At 41.4% G+C, this 19176-nt stretch overlaps 1 protein-coding gene and 1 non-coding gene across 2 annotated transcripts in view; both read right to left on the bottom strand.

The window, feature by feature from the left end:
* Nucleotides 1-5090: 5090 nt before the first annotated feature.
* Nucleotides 5091-19176, bottom strand: part of LOC127487786 (solute carrier family 53 member 1-like) — a 147879-nt gene continuing 133793 nt past the window's right edge. Inside the window, exon 7 of the mRNA XM_070052152.1 lies at nt 5091-9341. Within this exon, the coding sequence (XP_069908253.1) occupies nt 9338-9341 (4 nt within the window). The 3' untranslated portion in view covers nt 5091-9337. The remainder of the gene's footprint in view (nt 9342-19176) is intronic.
* LOC127487788 (U6 spliceosomal RNA) lies at nt 17928-18034 on the bottom strand. Its single transcript, XR_007914969.1, has one exon. It is a non-coding gene; the product is annotated as a U6 spliceosomal RNA (small nuclear RNA).

Below are 19176 nucleotides of genomic sequence, written 5' to 3'. Positions count from 1 at the left end.
ACAGCACACATGCCATAGCGGCCATTTGGGGGGTGAACCAATGGAGAAGGAAGACCTTTCTCTCTGTCTCTCTCTCTCTCACTAACTCTGCCTGTCAAAAAAAAAAAAAAAAACATAGTCCACAATTCAGTCTATTTTCCTTGTGACTCCCAGGTCCAAATGCTACTAGAACATCGACATTTCAATTAAGCTTCTTGGCAAGATAGTTAATCCAGAACTCTTCCAGATTAATCTGTGCCTATATTTTAAGTCTGGATTTTGTCACCTGCCATGGAATTAAGCACTGGATAAAATTCCATAAACATCAATAAGCAAAAGAGGTAAAGAAAGGCAAGGGTATTAGAGGTGCAAAACAGTGGTTTTCACTTTGAACTTCATTAAACACAACAGTAGTGACAAACACTGACAAACTTAAAGAATTTGTGGAGCCCGAGGTTGGTCTAACACCCTTTTTTAATTGGCTGCCATTGGAAATGCAGGGGTGTTTTTCCCTCCAACAGATTTTTTTAGATCCTGCCTTCATTCCTCCAGCCACCTCCATTCACAAACACGTAACTCCAAGGCTGGTCTCCTGTGATCACACCAAGTCTCCTGCATCCAGAGAAAATCCTTTCTGACCCAGGTATCAAACTCATTTCTAAATGCAAAATCTGTCTTATTTTGAAACTTCTCTTTTAGAAAATCTTAGTGCATTGCATAAAGTATATGCTTATATCCTAGTAGGGTTTGGAAATTTCAGACTTCTTGGTCTCACATGGGGAGAAATTTGGGCTACAGGGTTCAGGAATATGTTTTGTTCTCAAAATATATCAATATATTGATTTAATACATCTATATTAAGCTGTTACTGTATGCTAGACCATGTGCATAACAGATAGCTACAACTGTGATCTTCTGTGTATAAAGTTAATAAAAAATGACATTAGAGAATGGGACTGGGAATGGTAGAGGGAGGAGGAAGATGGGTGGGAGTGTGGGAGGGTGGGTATGGTGGGAAGAGTCACTATATTCCTAAAGTTGTACTTACGGAGTGCATGAGGTTTGTATTTCTTTAATAAAAGGCTTCTTTCGGGGAAAATAAAAGCAAAAACATAAACACAACAGTTAACCAAGTCACAGAAAAAAAGAACTATGGAGCGAGGACAAGTAGGAAAGAAAAACTGGAAAACTTCCCACATGTTTTTGAGTCGCCTTTTCCATCGTTCAGTGTTTGCCTGGTTGCTGCGAACCTGCGACTACTTTCCAGAAGCCTCGTAACGCTGGCTTTGCCTCTTCTGCCTGATGTCCTCATACTTTCTGCTAATTTTCTTACTGACATCCCAAGAGCAAACATTCATTACTCCAGGTGATGCTCAAATTGTTCATTGTTAATTTATCCTTCTAAGCAATACTTGTGTAGTTTTTGACAATAACAGTTTGCTTCATGGAATCTCCATTCTCTCATTTATATTATGATGCCATTCTCTTTCAGGGATTTTGAGGATTGGAAATTATATTGGCATAGAGACAGAGATCGATAACTTCATTATGGCAGAACTATCGTATTTCCTTCATAGTGCTCATGATTGATTTTGTTTCTATTATTCACAATATAATTACTTACAACTTCCAGATGGTAGGCTAGCATACTGGAACATGCAATATGGAACAACAACCCCTGCCTCAAAGTTGTCTGTAGCCCAATGGCAAAAAGTCAAGAGAGATTCAGAAGATGAGAAGTAAAGCACAAATGGCCAGCCCCATGGGTAGATAGCAGATCTAGTGGAGATTAGAGAACCCTGTCAGAGACAATGGCATTGAAGTCAGAATTTGTGCAGGCTGTGTTTAATAAAGTGCCTAGGAAGCACAGTAGACACTGGCCACGGGAAGGCGGAGAAAGAGACTACCCCAGGAACAGAACCTGCATGAGCAAAGGCCCCTGAAGCCAACGAAGAATATGAAATATCAAGGAACTTCAAGAGGCAATTTAGCTCCAAACTGAAATGACTGAGAATGCAGGCTGGGAAGACTTATGGAGAATACAATCATATTTTAAATATTTTTTAGATATTTGAAAAGATTAATCATTAATTGGTACAGAGAAAATTTTACCTTGTAGCAAATATTAGAAGTTCGGGGGCCATGTTTTCTAGAGGCAACACAATGAAATTAGACATGTCATGACAAGAACAGACTATGCTCCATAATACTCGATACTGAGAACATGCTTTGCCTGAAGTTTGCAACACATGTATTCATGAATTTGAAAAAGAAGAGAACGATGGGCAGAGAAGAAAGGGAGCAAAGTGGAAGGACTAGAAAGAAGAAAAAGGTAAGTTAGAAAAATCAAGAACAATTGAGAGAGAGAAATAATTATTTCTGATGAACTTCCATTTGTTTCCTTGATGGAACATATTTATAGCATTCTCCAAGGTATCACCAAGACATGCATGCTAACAGGATGTTTATACTAGAGATAAGATCAGATTGAAATCCTAGTTTACTCTGGGAGCTAATGAAAGTGAAGATTCGAGTTTAAGCATCACTTTCTCCTAGAGTACAGGAACAAGGAAACGGGGGTCAAAGGGCGGTGACACACTGACCAGGACAGCACTAGGAAAGGGCCCTTCCTGGAACCAGTGGGCTTCCAGGGGCCGGGCTCTCCCAGCTGACTGGCACTGTGAGACAGGCCGGGTCTCAGGCCTCTCAAGAGAAGCCCCACACACGCTAAGGTGGTGAAGATAAACCCCACCCGAGGGCACTCCTCCTCCTGCTCCTCCTCCTCCCCCAGTTAGTGTTTATTCTCAGCACCTGTTCCACGCAGTTTTTCATCCTCTACCTATTGCACTGTTGTGACCTGTTGGCCATTATTTGATTTTTGTACAAGCATAAAAGCTTTGTTACAGAAATCAGCATACTATCTTTTTTAAATCTAGAGAAAAGATACTATTGTGACTGAAAATATGGTCAGGTGTCAAGTATCAGTGTATCAGTGCCTTCTAGCTGTCCTGTCAGATTACATCCATTTTATATTTGCTGGAAATACTGATGGCTTCCTTTTTGTTTCTGTAAATTCTAATTTCTATCACAGTATCATGGATTTTTAAATTTAGCATTTCATTACAAAGTTCTCAGCATTGGTTAACTCATTTTTACCAGGACCATTATTGATCAAGCAAATTCAACAGCCATTTGGGATTAAAAAAAAAAGCACTAGTGTTGTAAGCTCTTTATCTGAAACGTGAACATTACTGGAGTGTACTGTGGATGACACCACCTTTCTCAGATCAGTGACATATGCATTCCTGCCCCATTTAAGCATGCCAATTGAACTGTGGCTTTGAGGGCTGATTAGGAGATGGACACCTGAGGAAAGCATCTTACCTCAAGGGCTAATATAACTCAAGCAATTAAAAGGCACCCCATTGAGGAAGATCTAATAAAACTTGAATTCCCTGGAACAGGATGCCCCCAGAAATACAGGCAAACAGAGCACCTATCACTCTATGTGGGATGACCATGCACTTTTTCTTGTAAACAGACAGAGTTGCAGATCCAGAAACACTGAGTATGACTGTACCATGCCCCTTTAAGTCTTGGCTCTGCCTTATGGAAATTATCATGGAAAATCACTGGTGTGTCCATCACAGACTATAGAATGACTAATAATAGAATTGTACTGTCTAAAATCAGAGATAAAACTTGCATGGAAATGTCTGATTTTTAAAATAATAACAATAAAAAAGGTAATAAACACCTAGACAACTGGATATTCTGCATGATTTGAAAGCTTCCAGTAATATTTTATAGACAAAACTACATAAATAATATCAATGGTTTTAATACAACATATCTGGCTCTCAGTTTTTCAGTAGAATTTGTTATCTCCAAATTCATCATGAAACAAATCTTTTCTTTTCAAAATTAAGTAAATATAGCATTATTCACAATAATCAAATGACAGAAGCACTACACAAATGTCCACAGACAGAACAATGGATAAACAAAATGCAGCACACACATAGAATGGAAAATCACTCAGCCCTAAACAGTGCATTCTGATATACACTACAACTAGCATGAACCTTGAAGATAGTATGCTAAGGAAATAAGCCAAACACAAAAGAACAAGCACTGTATGACTGCTTTTATGAGGTGCCCAGTAGAGTCAAATTCACAGAGCTAGAAAGTAGAATGATACGGTCAAAGGCTAGGGTTAGTCAAGAAGAGAGAGTTGTTTAACGGTCATGGAGTTTCATTTACAGGACGTGAAGAGAGCTCCTGAGAGGATGGTGGTGATGGTGACACAGCAATGTGAATGTATTTAATGCCACTGCCTTGCTCACTGAAAGATGGTTAACATGGGGGGAGCTGCCACTGTGGCACAGTGTGTTACGCTGCCCAGGATGCCCACCTAACATACTGAAGTGCTGACTGTGGTCCCAGACACATTGCTTCCAATCCAGCTCCCTACTAATGCATCCTTGGAAGTGGCAGAAGACTGGTAACGTACTTGGCCCCCTGCCACCCAAATGGGATATCTGATTGGAAATGACTTGGGTCTGACCTGGCTCTCGCTGTTGCAGGTAATTTTGAGGGAGTGAACCAGTAGATGGATGGTCTCTGTCTCTCTCTCTTCCCTGCAAATGAATATTTTTTATTTATATGAGTATATATATGTGTATGAAATGGTTAACATTATATAATATATAATACAATGTATCACATCTGCAACAAAACTAATGAAATTGAAAAAGTATGTTTTGGAATTGCTTCTTTTCAATTTATTCTGGGTTACCTTAATTTACTCACTTTCAAAACTGCTGTCATGCTATTAACTCAAGAAATTACCTATGACAACTGTCCCACCCCTGTACACTTCTTAGAAGGCCCATGACTGAACATGCAGGTAGTAGCTACTGGAAACAATGAAGAAGCAATTCAGAGTGTGGGCAATTGCATCTTTATGTTGTATATTTTTTGAGTCTTTTCTAACTTTTATTTAATAAATATAAATTTCCAAAGTACAACTTATGGATTACAATGGCTCTCCCCCCCCGCCATAACTTCCCTCCCAACCGCAACCCTCCCATCTCCCGCTCCCTCTCCCATTCCATTCACGTCAAGATTCATTTTCAATTATCACAGATCAATTTAGTACATATTAAGTAAAGATTTCAACAGTTTGCACCCACACAGAAACATGAAGTGTGAAATACTGTTTCAGTACTAGTGAAAGCATGAATTCACAATGTACAGCACATTAAGGACAGAGATCCTACATGAGGAGTAAGTGCACAGTGACTCCTGTTGTTGACTTAACAAATTGACACTCTTGTTTATGGCATCAGTAATTTCCCTAGGCTCTTGTCATGAGTTGCCAAGGCTATGGAAGCCCTTTGAGTTCGCTGACTCTGATCTTATTTAGAAAAGGTCATAGTCAAAGTGGAAGTTCTCTCATTCCTCCCTTCAGAGAAAGGTACCTCCTTCTTTGATGGCCCGTTCTTTCCACTGGGATCTCACTCGCAGAAATCTTTCATTTATGGGTTTTTTTTTCAGAGTGTCTTGGTTTTCCATGCCTAAAATACTCTCATGGGCTCTTCAGCCAGATCCTATTGCCTTAAGGGCTGATTTGAGGCCAGAGTGCTGTTTAGGACATCTGCCATTCTATGAGTCTGCTGTGTATCCCACTTCCCATGTTGGATCATTCTCTCCTTTTTAATTCTATCAGTTAGTATTAGCAGATACCAGTCTTGTTTATGTGATCCCTTTGACTCTTAGACCTAACAGTGTGATCAATTGTGAGATGAAATTGATCACTTGGACTAGTGAGATGGCATTGGTACATGCCACCTTGATGGGATTGAATTGGAATCCCCTGGCATGTTTCTAACTCTACCATTTGGGGCAAGTCCGATTGAGCATGTCCCAAATTGTACATTTCCTCCTCTCTTATTCCCACTCTTATATTTAACAGAGATAACTTTTCAGTTAAATTTAAATACCTAGGAATAATTGTGTGTTAATTACAGAGTTCAACCAATATTATTAAGTAGAACAAAAAAAAACACTAAAAGGGATAAAGTATTAAGTTGTACATCTTAATGCTTATTGCAGCCCAATTCACAATGGCTAAGACCTGGAATCAACCTAAATGCCCATCAACAGTAGACTGGATAAAGAAATTATGGGACATGTACTCTATAGAATACTATACAGCAGTAAAAAACAATGAAATCCGGTCATTTGCAACAAAATCTGGAAAACATCATGCTGAGTGAAATAAGCCAATCCCAAAGGGACAAATATCATATGTTCTCCCTGATCGGTGACAACTAACCGAGCACCAAAAAGGAAACCTGTTGAAGTGAAATAGACACTATGAGAAACAGTGACTTGATCAGCCCTTGTCCTGACTGTTGATGTACAACTTTATGTTGTATTTTTAGAAATTCTCTAGCATACACTCTTGCCTCGGGAACTCATGCATGCACACATGGAAGGATTGTTTGCTCACCAAGCTCACAGCCTTAATAATGGAAGAGGAGACAGAATTACTCTAAACCCAAACTTTGCAAAGTTGAAAATTGGTTCTGAGTGTTGCTTCTAGGAATAGTAGCCAAAAAAATTCCTCAGCCAGTCTTATTTCCTGCTCCTTTTATCTGTTTCTCACTCATTCTAGACATGTTTCCTGCTGGAACTCTTCCTCTTGGATTAGTAGCTTTGGTTAACCAGACATTTTACTGGCTATAAAACATGGATGTTCTGGGAGACATGAGAGTAAGCAAGTAAGTGAGGATTTGTCTTGTGGAAGGCCAAAAATTCTGTAGAATCAAAGTGCAAATTAAAATTTGAAACACACTACACTTTGCATTAGTAAGACAGGAGAGTTTAAGTTCAAACTCTGTCACATCCACTGGTTGTCTTTAAGAAATATTCCCATCTTCTTTCTATTTCCTCTGCCCATGCTTTCCTTTAGACCCATGTTTGATAAGCATTATTTGGTTACATTGCCTTACTGATAAGGGCAGTGGGAGATAACACCTGTTGTCAATCTCCAGCAGATATGATTTTGAGCAAAGACTTAACCTCATGAAGAATATCTGAAAAAGTTTGGCAGAAATCCACATTCAGACTGGGACAAGAATACATCAGTTCCTTCCTCTCGTGTTTATGAATTCATTTTTCCCTTGACCAACTGCACAGTAGTCCCATTCTCAACTTTAGGAGAATAACTCAGTGGGATTACCTGTTACCCTTTTTTTTTACAGGCAGAGTGGACAGTGAGAGAGAGAGAGAGAGAGAGACAGAGAGAAAGGTCTTCCTTTGCCGTTGGTTCACTCTCCAATGGCCGCCGCGGCCAGCACGCTACGACCGGCGCATCGCGCGCTGATCCGATGGCAAGAGCCAGGTACTTATCCTGGTCTCCCATGGGGTGCAGGGCCCAAACACTTGGGCCATCCTCCACTGCACTTCCAGGCCATAGCAGAGAGCCGGCCTGGAAGAGGGGCAACTGGTACAGAATCTGGCACCCCGACTGGGACTAGAACCCCGTGTGCCGGCGCCGCAAGGCGGAGGATTAGCCTATTGAGTTGCGGCGCCAGCACCTGTTACCCCTCTTACAAAAGAATCATAGAGAGGCCCCGGGGTACGATGTAGTGGGTAAAGCCACTGTCTGCAATGCTGGCATCCTATATGGGCACTTGTTGGTATCCCAGCTGCTCTGCTTCTGATCCAGCTCCCTGCCAATGTCCTGGGAAAAGCAGCAGAATATGACATATATCAGACATATGTCAGAGCTAAACATAGAATTAAGAAAATTCTGTGTGGCTAATGGCCCAGAAAAGACCTCTTAGCTTTTCACAAAGATTTATAGGGAAGATATTGGAAGCCTCATCAGTAAGGCTTAACACATTCATTTTCCCAGCACAAGGTGAGGGAACTCTTCTGGGGCACTCAGGAAAGATGGGGCATGAAGTTTTTTATCCAGGGAAGAGCAGCAAATAATAAACATCAATGCTGCCACAAAGCCCTCACACTTAGACTGATGAGCAACTCACAGTGTTCTATTCTTAGACACCTTTTCAGACACACACTGACACACACATACACATTCACACTTGGTGAGTCACTTACCCTAACTTCAGGTGACTCAAGGATTTCTATCTGTGTGCTATTCTTCTGAGAAATTCTGTTTTCATAGATATAAAGTAAATAATTCCCATTATAAAACCCAAACATCAGAGTGACAGACTGAGCCATGAAGAGTGGCTCTCCATCTCTGAGAGACATGGGAATTTCCTGAGGTCTTCCTGTTATACAAATTTTGTCACCAGGTATCAGACCCCCTCACCTTAAGGTGCTGACAGTTGTGAGCCTCAATCAATAATTCGTTATCTGCTTTTCTCTCTTCCTTTCTGACACGCTTGCTTCAGTCAAAAGAAAACGTATCTAAGAAGACCCCAAAAGGTTTGTAGGTGGCAAATGTGTGAATACCATTCTCTTTGTAACTTGCTTTCAAGAAAGGTAGGTTAAAATTTACCGAATTTTACAAGGACCTCAAATCAAACCGCAAAAGTCAGCCTCAGCCAGGCACTGGCCTCTTGCCACAGTCACTGTTTATAATACATTTGTCTTGTTTGGTTTCCAGCAAAAAAAAGTATATAAATAAATATTAAAAAGTGCAGCTACCTTTTTGATGACAGGTCTTCCAGCTCACAAATCTGTTCAGTTTTATCCTACATGCCTGCCTGTAACATCCCCCCTCAGAGACTCCATTCCCTTAATCCTAAGGGATGTTGAAGGGCGTAGAATCATCACATCTTCTATAGCTGCTTCCTGCTTATGAGGGGTGTAGCGCAGGCCCTGCCTGTCCTGGGTCTGGACGTCTCTGTCTTGCTCATCTAATCTGTTTTGTGAGCTGGAGCAGTCTTGGTCACCACCAATGTCTGTGTTCCCTGCATGGTCAGTTATTCCCAGAAGTCGAGTTCTGAAAGTTTAAGTTTGTTAATTAGCATAAGAAAAATCAGAATAAAACCAAATGTAAGTGGACTGTGTCTTAAGATGAAAAGGACGCATCTTACAGACTCCCAGGTAGAGGGTGGTGATTGGTTACCCTCAATTAGATATGGGCCCATTTAGCTTGAGCATAGAGAAATATAATAGAAGAACTCATTAGGAGTTTTATTGTCAATAACAGTTCCAAGAAAGAATCAAAAGAGGCAGGTACAATATATTTGCCTTAAGGTGCAGCAGGCTTGATTCCAGGAAAGTAAAGGATTTACTAATCCTTTTTGTTTGGAAGAGATACTTAAGGTCTCTAGTTGGCTTACAGGAATAATAAGGGTGTCTTTTGAGTTCACCTGTGAAGACGTAAGAGAGAGAAGTTTAATCCTAATTTCACTGAGGTAGTCACCCTCAGTAGCACCTGGAAAATCCCTGCCATTTAAGCCGTAACTCAGATCTTTCTAAGAATGGCTTACTCAGGAATTTCTCATGTTGGAGTTTTGTCAAAAGCTCTTTAGTTCCTTGGAACACATTTTGTAGCTCCCCTGTCCAGTACAGTGTGTCTGTATCAGGGCCTTTCAGAGTACATACAAAGGCTTAGAATCCAAATCCTGGAATCCATACTCCATAGAATCCTGTCATCAGTAATTCCCAATGATGAAGCATCTGTTAAAAGCTCCTATATTCTTTGGAACAACTTTTGTAGCTACCCTGTCCGTCACAGTGTCTACATCAGGGCTTTTTAAAGCATACACAAAGACTTGGAATCCAAATCCAACAGAATCGTGCTGTTGCCAGAAACATCCTTAGCCGCCTTTTTAGTCTGTGAAAACCATTTATATAAAATAGCTTCCCTTCTTCTGACTGAGAGAGCACAACTTTCTGGAGTTAGCATATATCCCAGGTAATCTAACTCTCATTTAGAAACCTGAGCTCTTGGATGTTCTTTATCCACACTATCCCAGATTCTGGGTTTAGTGGGATGCAGAAGAAATTTTCCCTTAGGCAAAGGTTTAGCCCACAATAAAATGCATCGAAACAACTGTCTCATTAGTAGTCCTGAGGCCTTTAACCATCTGTACTCTGTATTTGACCTTACGTTAAAACATACCAGATGGGAATATCAGAGTAACATGGGTCCAAGAGTTCACATTTGAGGCACTTAGTAAACCTTAAAGAAACACCTAAGAATACAGGCCCTGGAGTCTGACACTTACGCATCACTAGAACTTATGGCAAGTAAGAATATAACATGTTAGAACAAGGTAAATCTTTGGGATCAAGTTTTACTATGGATGCTAATACCGTAGCTCTTTGTAAACATATATCCTGCATGGGAAGTTAGTACACAGTGACTCCGGTTGTTAATTTAACAATTAACACTCTTATGTAAGATGTCAGTGATAACCCGAGGCCCTTGACATGAGATGCCTAGGCTATGGAAGCCTTTTGAGTCCACAAACTCCATCAGTATTCAGACAAGGCCATAGCAAAGTGGAAGTTCTCTCCTCCCTTCAGAGAAAAGTACATCCTTCTTTGATGACCTCTTCTTTCCACTGGGGTCTCACCCAGGGAGGTCCTCCAGGTAGGGACAATTTTCCCATGGGTATCCTGGCTTTCCATGCCTGAAATGCTCTTGTGGGATTTTCAGCCAGACCAGAATGCCTTTGGGGCTGACTCTGAGGTCACTGAGAATTACTTGAGGCAACTGCCATTCTATTAATCTGCTGTATGGACTGCTTCCCATGTTGGAGCATTTGCTCCTCTAATCCTCCTCATTATTAGCAGTAAACACTTAATCCTATTGATATGATCACTTTCATAATCAATCCCATTCATATGATCACTTGAAAACTTAATCCTTTCCATATGACCACTTTAACACTTAAAACATTACTTCTTTTACCATGTACCCAAGGAGATTTAGGATCCCATGGCAATATTTTTTTTATTTAATGAATGCATTTTTACATAGATACAACTTTAGGAATATAGTGGTTCTTTCCCCCATCCCACCCACCCCGCCCCCATCCCACCTCCCATTTCCTCTCCCATCTCCTTCTTCATTATGGATCATTTTTAGTATGACTTTATATACAGAGGACCAACTCTATACTAATCATAGATTTCAACAATTTGCTCCCACTCCCTCACACAACATGTAGAGTTCAGTTTGGGGAGAGAATTTGCAGTCGATTCTCATATTATAGTTCAATAGGGACAGAGGTCCTACTTGGGCAGCAAGTGCACAGTGACTACTGTTGTTCCTTTAACAATTAACATTCTTTTTATGACATCAGTGATCACCCCAGGCTCTTCTCATGGGCTCTTTTGTGACCATAGACTCTGTCAGTATTCGGACACAGCCATAAGCAAAGTGTCTGTTCTCTTCTCCCTTCAGAGAAGAGTGTCTCCTTCTTTGATGACCCTTTCTTTCCTCTGAGGTCTCACAGAGATCCTCTGTGGAGGATTATTTTTTGTCACAGAGTCTTGTCTTTCCATGCCTGAAATGCTCTCGCAGGCCTTGCACCCTTACCAGGAAGCCTTATGGGTTGATTCTGAGATCAGAGTGTTATTTACTGAGAAAGTCATTCTAGGAGTCTACCCTGTGGTCTGTTTCCCATATTGCTCTTTCCTTACTTTTAATTCTATTATTTTTACCCAGTACTTGATGTTATTTATATCGTGCCATGGCAAATTTTTAAACTGTACCCTTAGAAGTAAGTCCATAGGAATGTATGCTGAGCTACACAGCTTTACAGTTTCTTTGTAAGACCTGAGAAATAAAAACAGTCACAGCTCTAATGAGCTTAATTATCCTTAAGCATTTGACATGGATACAGTGCATTAGTTAGAATTCCTATGATCAGCTGCTGTGGCACTATGATAGCCCAGGCACAAGCCACTGAGCATGCGCTGCTACCACCACTGCCCCTAGAACCTACCAGGCTGGTTGGCGGGCTGCCTGCCAGCTGCATGCTGAACTCCACAGCTCCACTTGGCCCGGCCTGGTTCATCCACCCTGGCCTCAGGACAAATGCCCCTCTCCCATGGAGTTCACCAGTGGAAGGAAAGCCAGTGCAGGTTCCAGGCAGACCAGCACCTGCACTCTGTGGGGTGAGTGCACTGGAGCCCCACATTCACCTTCCCCCACCTGTGGCTGGGCATGGAAGGAGAGCACTAACCCAGATGGAGAAGGGGAGGAGTGCAGAAAGAGAGACCCAGTTGGAAACTTGGGAAGCCAGTTTTTATCATGCTGCCAGATTTTCCCCCCTTTTAATAAATTTTGGGGGATTCCTTCTGTTATTAAAAGTCCCTCCATTATTAAAGGTCCCTCTGTTGTTACAGGTCCCATCTGGGGTGCCAATATATTACTGATTTGCTTACTAATAATCCAAAATGTTAACAAGCCATCAGGTCTCTTGGCACATATTCAGAGAAGAATTCTGAATTCTGGCACAAATAAACCAGGCAACATGATCAGTTTTAAGTTTTTTTTTTTTTTTTTTTTTTTTTTTTTTTTGTGAGAGAAATGCACAGAAAAGTGAGGGCATTAATTTAATCTAAAGGAGAAGGGAAAGTCTCAAAATTAAGTTGGATTCCATGCAAAGCAGAAAACAGGGAAAAGCCATGTGCAGCACTCATTTGGTTTTGAGCAGCTATTAACAGCTTATCACGAGTAGCAAAGGGAAGGCAGAAAGCTCAGGCAGCCCGAAGACCAGGCTCCCCCAAGGTGTGGGACAACAAAGGTGCATAATGGTGAAAAAGGGCAAAAAAGGGCCAGCCCCACCGGGTTTCAGGGCTTTCAGCCATTTCCAAACGGGACTGGTTATTTAGTCTGATTGGCAGACAGGTGCACAGGTGTGGCCATGTCTGGGGATGAGATCACACAGGGGGTGTGGTAAAGGCGTGCACTCCCAGCTCGCAAATCTGATCAATTTTATCCTATATGCCTGCCTACAACATCCCCCACCAGAGACTCCATTCCCTTAATCATAAGGGATGTTGAAGGGCGTAGAATCATCACATCTACTATAGCTGCTTCCTGCTTATGAGGGGTGTAGTGCAGGCCCTGCCTGTCCTGGGTCTGGAGGTCTCTGCCTTTCTCATCCAACAAATTTGCTTTGTGAGCTGCAGCAGTCTCAGGGAGTACTCACTGGCTGAGTACCATGGAGTTTACAATCTTCGTGCACATGGCTTCAGTTACAAAGCTACCTTCCACCTCCATCTCTGTTCTTTTACAGTGATTTGGTGACTCCACAGCATCCTGTTTGCCTAGTGAGTTTTGCTACATCTGTGCCTAACCCACAGACCACCACCCTGTGTTGCAAATGGACTCCAGACTTCCTTACAACAGGAAGCGTCCATCTGACAGATCTAACTCTAACTCCACTCAAGTGCATGGGAGCCTGGCACCCAGCTAACGGATGCCTTCTGCCCTTTACACAGCTGAACACCTCTGTGAGGTCACACGGTCACATAAGTCACCCAAGGATGGATGGGAAGGGATGAATGGACAGTGTGACGCTATGACTCAGTAAGAAATACACGAGTACAGAGTTTCACACATAAAGAGTACGGCATATTCTGAGAAATGCATCGTTAGGTGACTTGACTGCCCTTCCCACATCTAAGAGTCTGTGAACACAAACCTAGGTGATGCAGCCCACTGCACAGGTTACTTGTACTGCACATTACTGTACCCAGTACTGCATTCAGTTGTCACACATGGTAGGTATTTGCACATCTAAACATAGACAGGCTCCATACAGACAGGATACAAGTATGGCACCTGCATAGGGCACCTACCATGAATGGAGCTTGCAGTGTTTGAAGTTGCTTTCTGTGAGCCAGTGAGTGAGGAGTGAGCTTGAAGTTCTCAGCACCAAAGTACACCACTCTACTCTTCTTCACACTGCACACTCAGGCCACACTGAATGAGCCCCACCTTGTTCTTCAATAAGAAATGAACATATAGTACGCCGTAGATTTGTACAAATTGTGTATGTCTGTTAAAATCATTTTAAAATAACAATGTTTTTAAAATAGAGACAAAAGCACTCAGTTCTTCCAGTGGGCTGCTGATTGGTTCTGACAAATGATGACTAATAATAATAATCATAATAATAAAAAGAAATTAACAGCTTATTGCAACTGTTTGACTTTCTGAATTTTCTAATTTTTAAAGACATTTGATTCTTCTATTAACTCTTGGCTTACAACAAACACAACTGTACAAAATTTTTGTTATTTCATTTTTTCTATTTAAAAATTTTCTTTTTTTTGACATTGTAAACTTTGTTACAAGTGTAGAAACAGTCACACACACACACACCCATCTCAGCATCCTGGAGGCCATGCACTTGCACACCAGAGCTCAGATCCCTTGCCCTCCCTCAGCACCTTGAACTTCCAGCCTGCATGAACTGTACGGGCAGCATCCCCAGGCAGATGCCCTCTCCTGTCCTCCTGAGCACCACTGAGCCTGTCTGATCCTGGGATGCTCTCGACCTGCAGCCTCGCCTGGAGGCCACAGAGATCCTGCACTGGGGTTGAGCACCCTTCCCTCAGGGGCCACTGGGAACCACTCAGGCTGGCCAGGATGTTGGGACAGAGTGGCCCATGGTAGAGCAACAATACAATGTCACAGCTGGGATGGGTTACACGGGGGTCACTCATGGGCCACACTCACAGTTGTCTGCTGCTGCCCAGAGCACTGAGATGCACTGGAGCTCATCAATGGTCCTGAGTCAAGGGCCTTCAGCTGCCACCTGTCACCTGACACCTGTCCCCCGACATAGCCAAGGCCATGGACAGCAACACATCCCCTGCAAGCTGCAGCTTCTAGAATATGAGTAACTTCACAGGCATTCCACACTCTTTTTCCCACACTGGCATTTGCTCTGAGATCCACCTGGGCAGTCAGTATCACTTCTCACTGCACTTAACCCTGAAGGAGCACTTTTCTTCCACATGCAGAGGCTTAAACCACAGGGCCAGCCACAGTTACTGCTTTTTTATACATGGCTTTTCTTTCTTCTTGATGAGATTCACCTCTAGGATCACCACATAACTAGATGGTTAAAAAAATTATACATCCCTTTACTGGAAGATTTTTCAATGCTCACATAAAATTATGCGTATTTATTGTGTACCATGTGATGTTCCAATATATCTGTGTGTTTTATAACAGACAAAGCAAATGGGGTACCCATGAAATGCTACTCAACCATTACAACAGGGGGAAATCTTGTCATAGGCATCAACGTGCATGGATTTGGTCATTATTTCCCGTGAAGTAAACCAGGCAGAGGAAGACGAGCTTTGCACGATTTCACTCATATGTGACATCTAAAAAATGCATGACCATACTGAGGCTAAAAAAAAAAGGATGATGTACAGAGGCTGAGCAGGAAAGAGGCAGGAAGTGATGGAGACGGGTTGATTCCTGGGTACTCAATTGTAGCTGGGGAGGTGTAAGTACTGGTTTCTGTTGCACAGTAGAGTGACTACAGAGAATCTCATCCATTGTTATTTCCTTTCTTCTGGTTTCCAAAAAATTGCATAAAGTTTTATTCTTAAGCTGTTGAGCTATAAAGTATGCAAACTTGTTGATTATTTTGTCTGTAAATTTGTACTCAATCGATGATTAACGCAATTTCAACAGAGAGAGAGAGAGAGAGAGAGAGTATTCTAATGACCTGTAATTAAAATTTTATTTCTCATTTGATTCATTAGTTTCATACAAGTATTTTTTAAAATCTGGTAATATTTTTGCAAGTTTTTTTCACATTCATTTTTTGTATCATTAGAGATTGATATGGAGTGTGAGAAGTGCTTCTAATATATACATATTGTGGAGATTCTATTTGATTTTGGTAAGTGATTTTTTTTAACTTTTATTTAATGAATACCAAAGTACAGCTTATGGATTACAATGGCTCCCCCCACCCCATAACTTCCCCCCCACCTTCAACCCTCCCCTTTCCCTCTCCCTCCCCCCTTCCATTCACATCAAGATTCATTTTCAATTCTCTTTACATACAGAAGATCAGTTTAGCATATATTAAGTAAAGATTTCAACAGTTTGCACCCACATAGAAACACAAAGTGAAAAATACAAGTGTTTCCTGTCACAAGAGCTTATTAAATTACCTTTACTCCTACTCCCATTCTCTATGTCTTCATTGGTTATAACTTTGCTGGGCCCCTAACTGATGCAGACAGCTCCAATCCTGAATCCCATGAATCCCTTTCTAATTTGATTGTGATAGTTTTTGTTTTCTCTAGTCAATTGCAGTTTTAAATAATATATACGTGTTCAGATGTTGTAATACCACTTTGATATTTTCAGTTCTGCTATTAAATGTTTTCTACCTTAAATTTCATTTCTTTGAAAATGCTGTCTTCTTTCTTATTTTTAAAAATATTATTTATTTATTTGAGAGGCAGCGTTACAGACAGGAGTGAGAGAGAGAGAAAGAAAGAGAGAGAGATTTTCCATCCACTGGTTCACTCCCCAAATGGCTGCAACAGCCAGAGCTGGGCTGATCCAAATCCAGGACCCTGGAGCTTCCTCCAGGTCTTCTCACATGGGTGCAGGGGTCAAGCACTTGTAGTGTCACCCACGGCTTTCCCAGGCAATAGCAGAGAGCTGTATTGGAAGAGGAGCAACTGGGACTAGAACCAGTGCCCATACGAAATGCCAGCACTACAGGCTGAGGCTTAGTCTAATATGCCACAGAGCTGCTCCTGTCTTACTTTTTGATATGTACATTTATGTCTTCTTTGTCAGACTATGTTGAAGGTTTTTATTTAATGAATACAAATTTCATATGTACAGATTTTAGGGATATAGTGTTTCTTCCCCCCATTCCTGCCCTCCCACTTCCACTCACATCCTACCTCCCACTCCCTCTCCCATTCCATTTTCCATTAAGATTCATTTTTAATTGACTTTATATACTGAAGACCAACTCTATTCAACTATTTGCACCCACATGGACACACAAAGTATCAAGTACAGTTTGAAGACAAGTTTTACCATTGATTCTCATAGTACACCTCATTAAGAACAGAAGTCCAACACGGGGAGCAAGTGTTGTTGATTTAACAAATGACACTCTTATTTATGACGTCAGTGATCACCCAAGGCTCGTGACATGAGCTGCCAAGGCTATGGAAGTCTTCTGAGTCCACAAACTCCATCTGTTTTTAAACAGGGTCCTGTGCAGAGTGGAAGTTCTCTCCTCCCTTCAGAGGAAAGTACATCCTTCTTTGATGGCCCTTTCTTTCCACTGGGGTCTCACTCACAGAGATCTTTCAAGGAGAACCATTTTTGCCACCATGTCTTGGCTTTCCATGCCTGAAATGCTCTCATGGTATTTTCAGTCAGACCTGAATGCCTTAGGGGCTGATTCTGAGGTCAGAGTGCTATTTAGGGCATTTGTCATTCTATGAGTCTGCAGTGTGGACTGCTTCCCATGTTGGAACATTCTCTCCTTTATAATTCTATATTTATTACCAGGCATTTGGTCTTATTTATGTGATCCCTTTGACTTATGGTGTATTTATATGATCAATTCCATACTTAATATGATCACTTTATCACATAAGATGGGATTAGTGCCACGCAGCTAAAAGGGATTTGGACCAGCCCCTTGGCAAGCTTTTAGCTTCACCCTTAGGTGTAAATCTGTGGGAATGTGTGAGGATCTATACAGCTCCCCCCCCTTCCCACTCTTGTTTTTAACTGGGATCTATTTTCCATTGACTTAATATATCTATGATTAATTCTATGTTAAGTAAGGACTTCAACCAATGGTATTAAGTAGAGAAACAAAAGAACAAAAAAATAAAGTAAATAAAATGAAGTAATAAACTGTTCCACAACAGTCAAGATAAGGGCTGTTCAAATAATTGCCTCTCATAATGTCAGTTTCAAAACTATGGAACGCTTCACAAATTTGCATGTCATCCTTGGGCACGGGCCATGCTAATCTTCTCTGTATTGTTCCAGTTTTAGTAGATGAGCTGCTGAAGCGAGCACTCTCTCTAACTTTTTAAATGCACTTTACATACCAGGGTACTTCAAGAAGTTTGCAGAAAGTAATAGAAGTAAAATATAAGCTTATTTTGGAAGAAAAATATGAAATGTATGCAGAGTTTTTTGTCATAATATTCACGTTCAAGAGCATTTTGAAGACCACATGTGTATGCATGGATAGTTCTTGGCACCAAAATGAACTTTTACCCTTTTACCCTTTTTTTTTAAAAGATTCATTTATCTATTGAAAGGCAGAGTGAGTGACTGAAAGAGAGAGAGAGAGGGAGAGAGATCTTTCATCTGTTGATTCACTCCCCAGATGGCCACAATGGCTGGACCTGGGCCAATCTGAAACCAGGAGCTTCTTCTGGGTCTCCCACATGGGCATTAGCAGGGAACTGAATGGGAAGTGGAGCAGCCATGTCTTGAACCAACAACAATATGGCAAGCCAGCATCACAAGCTGCAGCTGTACCTGCTATATCACAGCACTGGTCCCATAAACTTGTCTTTTAATGCTGCTTTCCATAACATTCTCAAGTTTCCCAAAATACATATAAATATATATATACATATATTTATAAATATATATATTTATATATACTGACCTGGTCATCTTACTATGGGGATAGAAATCCTGTGTGATCATCTCTCCCACACAAGAAGCAAAGCCTGTTAACACAATTTCAGCCACATGCAAAAGTCTGGCTTTGAGTCCTGTGTTGCTGACTTCTTTTCCTTTTGGAGATGGGGCTGGGCATTGCCCTTCCTCTAATGGAACTTCTCCAGACCTCCAAAGTTTACTCCTGGGTATCCCTGTGTACACACAGATGTGTTGTTTCAAAGTGCAGGGGCTCCTGCTTCCTTGGCTTGCACTGCTCTTCCTCACCCTTCCTTTCTGAAGTTCACCCTATTTGTCTATACTTTATGCATTCTCCAGAGGCTTCCCTGGAGCCCCTCCCCAGCAGCAGTTTTCCGTCTGTGGTTCTGGGCATGCTCTTAACCATGAAAGGGCCTTCTTGCAACAAGCTCTTGTTTGTTTGCTTGTTTAAAATATCCTTTATTTTCTCAAAGCTAATAAGTGCATTACAGGAAACTTACAAACACAAGAAGCAAAGAACAAAGTTATCTGCAATCACAAGCAGT

The sequence above is a fragment of the Oryctolagus cuniculus genome, chromosome 11 (assembly GCF_964237555.1).
Source record: "Oryctolagus cuniculus chromosome 11, mOryCun1.1, whole genome shotgun sequence".
Taxonomy (NCBI): Eukaryota; Metazoa; Chordata; class Mammalia; order Lagomorpha; family Leporidae; genus Oryctolagus; species Oryctolagus cuniculus.
This window is presented reverse-complemented; position numbering and strand designations above follow the sequence as displayed.